Below are 11,802 nucleotides of genomic sequence, written 5' to 3'. Positions count from 1 at the left end.
GTAATACAAGGTTGTGTATCTAGGTGTTTGTAAGATTTTTCTAATGCCTAATAGCAGAGGATTCTATCATGTTAACTTTCCCATTTAGTGAGAATGCAAGTTCCTATATTCCAACTGTACAGAATAACTAATCAAAAATCTATTTAAATCATATGGAAAAACATTGACAATCAACAAGGCAATGTAACCAAATGAAACCGTATATACTGCATATAGTGTGTGGCATATGGTAGGATGCAAAATATATTCATACGGAAATGTGAATCCTCCGGGTGGAGCATTATCACTGTAAGAAGATTAAAATGAGTTGGGGGGAAGTGTAATGTCAGAGCTAACTGCTAAGATGCCTTTGCCCCCCAGAGAGATATTTCATATAGTCTCTATTTGCATCTCTATCTCTCTCTCTCTCTCTCTCTCTCTCGCTCTCTCTCTCTCTTCCTCTATCTCCCTCACACACTCTCTTTCTCATCCTCTCTCCTCTCTCTCTCTCTGTCTCTCTCTCGCTCTCTCTCTCTCTCTCCATCTATCTCCCTCACACACTCTTTCTCATCCTCTCTCCTCTCTCTCTCTCTCTCTCTCCCTCACACACTCTCTCTTTCTCATCCTCTCTCTCTCACAAACACATACTCTCCTTTGGAGGGGGAGGGTGAGGTTGTGGAGTGTATTTGTGTCCTGTCTGGTAAAACACAGGCAGACAGCCCGCGTCACCAGCCCTACATTCAATACTGAACACTTCCACAGGCTGCACGCCAGCACATGTGCACCACACACATAAGCACACTGCCTGTGCAAATGAACCGCTTGGGCCAGCAGGGCCCGAGGCCGTAGTGACAACGACCGGCACTGACAATGCGCGGCTCCCCGTGTTATTATTTTTGGTAGTGGTGCTGGAGGTGTTTTAAGGGCCAGTGGGAAGCAGCGGGTGGAGGCCATGCAGTGACTTTTCTGATGTTCAGAAGTGAGTTTTCCAACCAAGAGAGTTTGAGTTCATCTCCTTCCCGCCCTTTGCACTGTATGACAACCACGACTCAAACCCAATTGATGGAATTTGGAGGAAATTGCTTCAGGAAACCCCGGAGCATCTTTCTGAGGAAAGGCAGCAGCCAAGGAGGGCGAGACTAAATTTGACCCCACCAGACTCCCATCACCAGGGGCTCGGCATTCTGTTCCATGGTCAAATTGGAATACCTAGCTTGTATCGCTCAGGACGCGACCTTTGCCTTTCTGGCAACTGTGTTGCCTTTCATTCATCCAGGGTGCTGCTAGACTTTGAGGCAGGTTGCTGATCCTCGTCCCTGCACCACTACAGCAGCATGCTTGGAAGCCATGTAGCATTAGTTGATATCCTATGTACTGTGCAATATTTGCTGGCAGGTTAATGGGTAGCAGGATTAATTACAAGTGATGTTGGCCTTCAAATGTGACCTGCTGCAACCTCTCAAGGCCTGACTATAGCAGAGGCAATTGTATTCTACGATTGTACTGAAAAGTGCTGTAGGTAAGGGAATCTCTACTCTGATTAGTTGGGGGAGATCCATTTGCCTGTCAATCCAATTTGGGGACACAACGGTGCTCGAACATATCCTTCTCAAAAACAACATCTACAGTAACAGTGTCAGCAATCAAAAAGTGTGTTATTAGAGCTCCACATTGGATTTAGAGGTTTGCTAGTCTGTTGCAAGGGTGCCATCAGCTGATTTGAAGTGCAGCTAGCACATTGTCTATTCGAAAGCAAAAACAACCTGCTCAGCTCGTGATCACTGTCATATTACCGACCTGTGTGTCAGATGTTGTCTTTGTTGTTCTGAGAACAATTCATAATGTTAATGGCTTTGGTTAAGTTACTGTTTGTTTTCCTAAATCATCCACCATCTGGTAAAACAGCTATAAATGGAAGGCAAGATTCACAGAGTACATGCAGCATAATTGCCAGGAGGGGTGATACATTGTTTTGGAGCTATAGGCAACAAATGGATTTTTGAGAGAGGGAGAATAATGCGGTGGTGCTTCCAATCTTTGAAGATCTCAAGGGAACTGTGCCACAGTATAATTATAGATATGTTAAAAAACACAAAAATGATCATTGGCTGTAGAAATATGCATCTTAAAAATGATCTCACATGAATCATTCATCTTTATTACCTCATCATGATTTATTAGAATAGGCCTTTGTGCAAGGCTGTATGTTGACGAGATAGCCCCATTATAATATATTTTTGCATGTGTTGGTCACTTAAAATAGACTCTGTCAAACTGACACCACAGAGGTCAAACGGACACCACAGAACAGCTTTTCAGGTCATCAAGTCATTATCAGCAATTGATTCAATAAGTAACAGTTACAAGTTACAGTAACCACTCGGTTTCTACCACTAGCTTTATTCAGATCACTATAATCAGTTCGTCCCTCTCATGTTGAGAAACTGCATTGAAATTGTGGCAATCAGGCTCATAAAACACTTTCCATACCGTTTTGCAGTCTTTTGACCATGTTATTTGGGTAATAAATGTATGCTTTTACTTTGTTATATATTTAGCCAACTGTAACGTGTGTGGTTGTTGTCCCTCTTGGTTTCTGTAGGTGTCCCCCTTTCCAATCTGGGAGCTGTCTTTCCAATTAGTGTCATCAGGCCTTGATAACTTGCACCTGTTTTCTCCATTGTAACTCTCTTGCCTGCTTGTTTGTTCAATGTTTCGTGGTCAGTTATTTCCTTTCTGCTTGACATGCCATAGGGGTTTAGGTGAATAGGTAAGATACCCTTGAGTTTACGCTATCATCACGTAGTTTTCCTATGTTACCACATCAGGTTAGAAGCGGGCCACCCTCTGTATGCATTAGCCTACGTTGTGTGTGTTCACTAGTAGTTGTCACTTTATTTTTACTTTCTTTGATTTGGCTGTGCTTATAGTTCTCTATTCCCCTTGGTGCAATACTTGTCTAATAAATACACCTGTGTATTTAATTTGCTGTTTGTGCCGTGCTTTTTTTGTTCCTCCAGTCAGACGTCAACATGTGTTATGGTTTCCCTACCTTCCCTAGACGCAGCAAGCTTACTTCCTGGAGCCATAACACCAACCTACAATTACTTAGCCTGGGAATCTGACTAATCTCACAAGTTTAGGTTTCCTTTGCTCTGCAGATGAGGTCTGGCTCCTCTCCAATACAAAATGATTTCTGCCTGTACGAGATAGACCGACCAAATCAGATAGACAAACCAAATCACAATCTTATGAGGCGGGATAGTAAGTTCACTGTGAGCAACATAGAGGCATTTTCACCAACAACAAAGATGGTTTCCGCTGATGTAGAACAGTCTGACAGTATTAAACAAACTGAACGTCTATTTCCACAAAAAGAACAGAAGACTGCACTTAAATCTTTTCTTGCGAAGAAAAATGTCTTACATTGCCAACCGCATCCGTCGTAAAAGCCACCATTACAGGACAAGCAGAGGCCGCACCAAGTGACCAACCGCTAATTACGGACAGCTCCCACCTCCTCCACTTTAATGCTCCATCGTTCATGTTAGGGAGTCTAGATACTAACCCCTAGAGGCCCATTCACACCCTATGGTAAATACGGATACGGAACGTTCCGTCGGGTCCCGGAGGTGTTTCATCCATCAATGGGTCCGTCGCTTCTGAGCTTACGAACCCGGAGTGCTCCGGGAGAAACGGAGCAATACCACCGGAAATCGAGGCGACAGTATAGAGTCAGAAGTCAGACCATTCGCGAAAATAGATATAGCATAATATCTGATATGTATATATATATATTGTATTTATCATTTTATACTTATATTATACTATATACTTTACCTTTTATATTTTATTGTTCCCCTGCTTTGGCAATGAGTTGTAACTGGTCATTTAAAAATGGCGCAACATTTTGAGGAGATAATCTGCGGGTTGGTGAGGGGTGTCACATGCCGCCGCCGCGTAGGCCTACACTTTTTGCACCTTTTTTTGCTGATTTCGGATGACACAAAGCAAAATCATCTCCTCTACAGATGCCATGTTTGCGATTGTCGATGCCGGTCATTTGTGACACGACAGTCACTGCCCTCTAAAGTATATATGCGTAACACTCATGACAACGCTGAAACCGGACGGAGGTACGAAGGGTAGTCCCGGAGACAACGTTTGGAACTGACGGACGAATTTCGTCCGGATCCGGAGGTATGAATCGGCCTTAAGTCCTGCGCTCCCCATGGGACATACTGATCTTGGTCTCCTTTTACCAGGATAGGGTAAACTCGTCACAACTCTTTGGAGCCCTTCTCGATCTTTGAGATCTCCTCAACCTAAGTTCTTCCAACAATTCTTAAACTAGGGCGCTTTGCCCTGGTTTGTTGCCTTTTGGCTGGGCCCCCTCTCCTTCACGCTACACTATCTCCCTATACCTCTCCAACTGATAGCTACATTCCTCTCTTTCCCTTCTCTGCCTTTTTCACAAACTTTCTAAACCTTTTCTACCCCCTTATCACCCCCAAAAAATATATTGTCTATAGATATATGGAACCTGGGGGTGATATAGATATATTGAACTTCGGTGGGTAGGTTCAATATATCGCTTGAAGAAAAAAAACAATCTATTGATATATTGAACCTGGGGTGGTTAGGTTCAAAATATCGCTTGAAAATAATAAATTAAAATCTGTTTAGCATATCGGTATATTGAACCTAGGGGATAGGTTCAATATATTTAACCTGAGGGGGTAGGTTCAATATATCGCTTGAAAAAGAAAAAAATAATCGGTTGATATATTGAGCCTGGGGGGGGGGGGGGGGGGTAGGTTCAATATATCGCTTGAAAAATAATTATTAAAATCTGTATAGCCTATCGATATATTGAACCTGGGGGGTAGGTTCAATATATTGAGCCTGGGGGGGTAGGTTCAATATATTGCTTGAAATAAATAAATTATAATCTGTAGATATATTGAGCCTTGGGGGGATGGGCCAATATATCGCTTGAAGAAAAAATGTAATTAATCTGTTGATTTATTGAGCCTGGGGGGGTAGGTTCAATATATCGCTTGAAATATATATTTTAAAATCTGTATAGCCTATCGATATATTGAGCCTTGGGGGGGTCAATAAAACGATATATCATATTAACATATTGAGCCTGTGGGGTAGGTCAAATATTTTGCTTGAAATATAATTTTTTTTTAAAAAGCTGCCGATATATTGAGCATGGTGTGTGTGTGGAGGGGGGGGTTCAATATATCACGAAGAAAAATGAAAAAATAAATCTGTTGATATATTGAGTGACCATTGGTGACCCCCCTTGGCAATTGATAATGAACAGAGAGAATCCAGACAAATTTCAGTTTGCAATTTATCTGGGGATGCCAGATGTTTACTCGGACCAGATGCAATGTTTAAACAGGTTCTGGTAGGTTGCCCAACAAGTCAATAGGGCAGTTGACACATCGTTAAAGATTCACTATATCAGCTTCTAACAACAACTACCAATTGAGCATTGGCCATTGCAGATTTTATTTGTAAGAGAAGAAAAACAGCAATTCAACTCAATCTTCGCTATTTTAAAACATTATGATGTGAAAATGCCATAAGAGTCCACATTTTGTTTTGTGGTCAATGTTGTACAGCTGCTATGCCTAAAGGTGTAGTAGAAGGTGAACACCACAGGTCGTGTTTCCCATGACATTAATTATGGGCATACCTTACAGACCCATAATCAACATTAATGAGGAGCTGTTTCCATACCTACTATTACTTACTTCTGATAAACACAGAGCTGATCATACTGTATTTCATCCATAGAGGTTGATGAAAGAAGCATATCTCCCCAATTCCACTGCATATATATGTCAAAGCTGCAGAAAATAGGCTATAACCAACTACTGCAACTTATTTCTGTGTTTTCTATAATTAGAATCACTGTGCGGAATCCCGAAACCATTTGTGTGTAGTGTTTCGAAGTCCTTTGAGTCCATTCATTCACTAGAGCAGCGTTTCTCAACTGGTGGGTCGCGACCCAAAAGTGGGTCGCGGACTCATTTTGAATGGGTCGCGGAGTGTAGGAGAAAAAATAAAATAGCTAAAAATAGTACCAGTGATTAGGCCATCTGATTAGAGATGAGATTTTAGGTTATTTTTAGTGAGCCGGATAATTTGGATCAGCTCACCAACAAGAGCCGGCTCTTTCGGCTCCCAAACGGCTCTTCAAATGACCACTTATACCTTTTATAATTCAGCCAAATGTAGCCCGTTTTGACTTATGATTCCTATGTGTCGGCCTATATATCACTTTAATTACTAAGTTCAGCACTACCTATCTCTGCGAAAGTGGCTTCTCAACTTTGGTCCAGCTCAAGTCCAAGCAGAGGAACAGGTTGGACGCTGAACATGATCTGAGAGTAGCTCTGTCAACCATCACCCCAGACTTTGAAACAAAGCACAGGAGACAGGAAAAAAGCACATCCCCAACTATCTGAAAAGCTTCACTGAACACTTGTTGAGTAAAAACAATCCGTTTACTAAGCCAACTTGAAGATTATATTTGTGTGATCAGTTATGATGTTCATCTTTTTCATATTCACCTAAATCAGCAGCACGCAGTATTGATTGATCAGTTTCTCATTGCTAGAGAGCTCTGTATGCAGGGATGAAAAAGGTTTTGTTTTTTAAGTAAAAAAACATGATTACAATTGTGTATGTGTGATTGTTTTAGAGAAATAAATTTGCTAGGTTTTAATAAAAATGGGTCGCGACATAATGACCATGAAAAATGTGGGTCCCAAGGCCAGATCAGTTGAGAACCACTGCACTAGAGTACTGCTTTGGTTTGGCCTATGACCCTAACTTTAAGCCTAAACCTTGAGATTTCAGTTTAATTTGTTGATCGTTGTTAATGTCATTATAATTAGGTTCCGATAATTTCAGCTTGGAATCTTGAACTAACCCAGACGTAATGCTTAATGTTTCCACATGAGATCCACACAATGAAGACCGTAGACACAATGCCTCTGTTCCCCTCTCCCATCTAATGGCGGGTAAATGAACCAAGAGGAAGCTTTCATTGGTGGAACGTGCACGATATCCTTTGTAAATTTTGTTCACGTTTTGAATGTCCCAAACACATTTGCATTTCTCATTTCACTACATAAACTGAGCTGCGGAGAGGTGATGGAATAAATCAGGTCACATTGGGTGGGTTGTGTGGGGTTTCATGTGACCACTGCTGTAGCCAAACATTGCACACCGGCCTAAACAAATAGAACTGGGGAGAGACAGACAGTGGGAGGTAGAGAGACAGAGTGGGAGATAGAGAGAGGGTGAGTCAACAACAAAACCAGATCATTTTTTCAGGGGCCCTGTCAGTCAAGAACACTAGAAGGGTACAATTTCCCTCCCTTATACTGCTGCTTTAAGACCTTTTTAGCCAGGAGCGATACGTTTTTTACGTAAGGTAAATTAATCACTGGATAAGCTCACTACTCATGATACCTATGTGGTGCTGTTTATTTCCTGCACTTTTTTCATCTTTTTGTAAATGTGGTAAGTAAACTGCATGTATTATTAACAACAATAGTGTAACTCCATTTATTGGATTAATTCTGAGGCCAAACAAATTTACAATCATCAACGTTACTTATTTCATACATCTGAAGATTCCACTCTAGACTTGATTTTGTAAAACAATTGATTTCCTTCTGGCAAGCAAGACAAGATGAAGAAGAATTAAGTTGAAAAGTTAAGTCTATATTACTGCAAAAGTTACCTATGACAATTCCAGCTCTGAAACATCACCAAAACTAAAAACAGTTACCTCTTAAGCAAAATGAAAATCCTCCTGACAAATAATCGCATCATCACACAAGCTGTGTGTGCACTTCAGTAGAACATGTAGATGTATATATAGACAGCGGCCCAGGGTGCAAAACGCATTACAGCAGACAAATCAAACACCAACAGTAAAGCTTTTGCTCATTGGTTGATTGCGTCATCCACGGCTATCGTGATAGTGGGTGTAGTTGAAATGCCATTCAAAAGCTCTGGATTTTCTAAACCAATTTTAGCATTGGTGTGGGTCTTGTCATAAAGTTAGCGATAACAAAACCCACCTATTCAGAGGGAAGATGTGATTGGTCAAATTTACTGTACTGAAATTAGTCTCACTGAATTACTATTACACGACCTCGGTGAAGTTAAAGCGGGCCTACCAACCACAGAGCTGCATAGAATTTTCCAACTGCAGAGTCAGCAGCATTCTTTCTGATAGGCTGACAAAGGGCCCTTTTCATGCAACCCTTCACGTTCCAAGACAAATTCATCAGGCCGTTTTGAAGGGTTTATGTCCTCAGAAGCATGTAATGGTTAGATGTTGATTGTAAAATAAACAAAAAATAAAACAAAATTAGAATATTGGAATATCTTGGGCCCCTGGTTTCCCTCTGTGTTTAACATGGCACAAAAACGGCCTGTCAAACCATAATGCCTCTCCATCCATTTTTCCTGGCTTCCATCAGAGGGGTCTCTGCGCTATGCCTCCTACTATGGAGACCATATGGTGCTGCAGAAGGCTCCGGAGAGAGCCGTCGTGTGGGGCTTTGGACCTGAAGGAGTGCAGGTCAATGTCACTCTGTTGGGGCCGTGGCCACAGAATGCACCACCGGTGAATGTCACACAAGGTGAGAGGGACTCAGGTTTGTTGTGAGTGAAACCAGACCAAGGTTGACTTTTAAAGGGAGAGGGGCGTCTTATAGAAAGAGTGTCAGAAGTGATAGTATAGCCTTGCCGGATTGCTCTTTAACTGTTTAAATGGCTTGACACTACCTCAAGGAAAACTACAATCATTTCACACAAGTGAAATTAAAAAGCAAAAGTTCAAGTTTTCCCACTGGTAGCTCTATGACATTCAAATTGCAGGTGAAACCCAAAATAGAGTTATTTTCCAGCTGTGGTTGTCGAAATCTAAAATTTGAATGGCGTACCTTACAGGCAAATGGAAAGTGACCCTGGACCCTGTCGTGGCTGGAGGTCCTTACACGGTGATGGCCTCCATGGACCAACTCTCAGTCAACCTGACTGATGTGCTTTTTGGAGACGTGTGGCTCTGTTCAGGGCAGAGCAACATGTGTTTCGAAACAGAAAAGGTTTGTGTGTTGTCCACAATGTCTACAACGTAAAATTGTCTTCCTCACATCTTCCGTTACCGTACTATTTTTTGATATAGTCATGCTTTTAAGTGGCTTCATTTGAACTTTATTTTTTTAACTTATACCCTTAAAGGTTTTCAATGCCACAGCTGAGCTACAGCTCACCTCTCAGTACCCCAGGGTTCGTGTGTTCATGGCAGGCATGCGACAGAGTGATCAAGAGCTGGATGATCTGGCTGAAGTGCAGCAGATATGGTCTGTGCCCACTATAGGTAATCACACGATTGTCTGCCCCCTTAACAGTGACAACCATGAATGTATTCACCACATTTCATCAAGTTAAGCACAACTAAATTATGCTGGCTTCCTATGAACCGTGACCTTGTGATTGTAATCGCCTATGGTTTAAGTGAATTCAAATCTTTTTTTATGGTTTCTGTGTTTCAGAGTCTGTGAAGGGATTTTCCGCCCTGTGCTGGATGTTTGGACGGCTCCTGTATGCCGACCTGAGTACGCCTGTAGGCCTGGTGCAGTCGTGTTGGGGGGGCACGGTGGTGGAGACCTGGTCCTCAACAAGAGCCCTGCAGCAGTGTGGCCTGGATCATGACATGTGGGGAAATAGTGCACACATGCAGGAGAACCTGTTCTTTGCTTTATAGATCTCTGGCTATATTGGGTTGATATGTACAAATGTAATTCATAAGAAAACATACATTACTAAAAATTGGACCAGGAGTAAACTAAAAATATAAATAATGTAAATAATTGCAGTGGTAAAGTAACATAGCACAGGTTTAAATTGTAATCAGAAAGTACTGAAAGAGTGGATAATTATCACAGATGGATTTTATTTTATTAAAAAGAATAAGCATAGCCATATAATCCCAAGCCAGGGGAGTCTCTTTCCCTCCCTGGCCTGTTTGACCTATTTTACTTCCCATGGCCCCCTAACGACTATCTGGTGCTTGATACTTGAATACGTTGTCTCTTTCTAAGTGTTCCAAGGCACCCAAGTCAGAATAGAAATTCTCAGCTGTGGAATGCGATGATTCACCCATTTCTTAAAATGACTCTCAAAGGAGCAATCTGGTATCAAGGTATTACAATATTATCTTTCATTATTAAAATATTGTTCATAATTAGAAGTAAAATATAGGCCAATTACCAACTGTTGTATAATATAATATTATACAATAATACATTATGATTATTATTATTATAATTTGTTGTGTATCAAGTTCTCTCCTTACTCCCTACCAAGGAGAGTCCAATACCGTCGTCAATATGGAGGTGTACAACTGTTCCTTCCCTGCCATGATCAATGACTGGAGGTCATCGTTCCATGAGGCGTCAGGTGGACAAACAGCGTTAAACTTTCCCTTTGGTTTTGTTCAAGTGAGTCAGCATTATAATCGTAGGCCTGAAGAAAAAAAAAAAAACAATAACCGTTACATTGACCACTCACAATTTGTCATTTGTCATGTTCTACTCTGATATGTTTTCAGCTAGCTCCTGACGTCATTCAGGCTTTTGGCTTAAACAATACCTTTGTTAGCACCATCCGGTGGCACCAGACAGCTGATACTGGCTCAGCTCCCAACCCAAGGATGAAGGAAACCTTCATGGCTGTGGCCATGGATCTTCCAGATAACAAGTCACCCTACCATCCGTAAGAATGGGCTTCAAATTGTTACCCGGTTTTCAAAAGTGTCACAAATTACGAATGAAATCATAGGAATAGTAAGTCATGTTTTTTTTTTAACTGAGCATGTCTGATCTGCATGTCTTGTATTATAGGTGGTACTCTGGTATTTTTTCATTTCCGTCATATTATGTTTCAGCATCCATCCAAGAGACAAGTTAACAGTGGCAAACAGACTGTCTTTGGGAGCCAGGGCCGTAGCATACGGGGAGAAAGATGTGCCCTTCCTTGGGCCATTCCCGCAAAAGATTACCCCCATTGATAATTCCCTCATCATCACCTATGACCAAGCCATCACTGTCCGGAATGGAGGAGGCTTTGAGGTATCGTTCTTTCAGCCCACTCTTTATCCTATATTCACCTCAGATGAACACATGTGCACACCTATCTTTGGTTCAGACAATTTAAATGTGGCTACAAAACATACATTTGTTGGACTCCTTCATCCAAATTGTCCATCACTACCAGTAGAGCTAGACCGAACCGTGCACAATAACTGTAACACTGTAACACAATAACACCAAACCCTTCTCTCCAGATTTGTTGTCCAGAGGTGGGGGCCAATTGCAGCCTTGAGTCTCCCTGGAAACCGGCTCCCATGGTGAACTGGAGCACCTACACCGTGCAGGTGTCCGCCGCTGCGTGTCCGTCCAGCCACGAGATAGCTGCCGTCCGCTATGCATGGATGGACCACCCTTGTAATTACAAAGCCTGTCCGGTCTATTGCTCCACAGGGAGTCTACCGGCTCCTCCGTTCATCACTACAAACTCTGTATTCCTAGGAATGCAAGCTCCCAACTTCTGGGATCGTGGGGGGGAAATGTGAGATAAACGGGGAAATATCAGGAATAAACAACTGTATAATAAAGGCCTTGGCCATGGAGCTTGTTGTGTTGATGGCCCTCAAATCCCCATTTTGTTCTGTGGGAAGACACACGGTCCTACACCTTTGATGATCTATAGATGTTT

At 41.9% G+C, this 11,802-nt stretch overlaps 1 protein-coding gene across 1 annotated transcript; it reads left to right on the top strand.

The window, feature by feature from the left end:
• Positions 1 to 7,457: 7,457 nt before the first annotated feature.
• Positions 7,458 to 11,659, top strand: siae (sialic acid acetylesterase; the record flags this gene model as incomplete). Its single annotated transcript, XM_079733008.1, has 10 exons — positions 7,458 to 7,530; positions 8,502 to 8,663; positions 8,974 to 9,128; positions 9,265 to 9,403; positions 9,579 to 9,741; positions 10,128 to 10,228; positions 10,393 to 10,526; positions 10,637 to 10,800; positions 10,973 to 11,156; positions 11,372 to 11,659. Coding segments are annotated over 10 exons (1,563 nt in total), but the record flags the coding sequence as incomplete, so codon positions are not given.
• Positions 11,660 to 11,802: the final 143 nt, after the last annotated feature.

The sequence above is a fragment of the Pollachius pollachius genome (assembly GCF_949987615.1).
Source record: "Pollachius pollachius genome assembly, chromosome: 3".
NCBI classification, from domain to species: domain Eukaryota; kingdom Metazoa; phylum Chordata; class Actinopteri; order Gadiformes; family Gadidae; genus Pollachius; species Pollachius pollachius.
The sequence above is the reverse complement of the archived record's forward strand: the minus strand, read 5'-3'. Positions and strand labels throughout refer to the sequence as shown.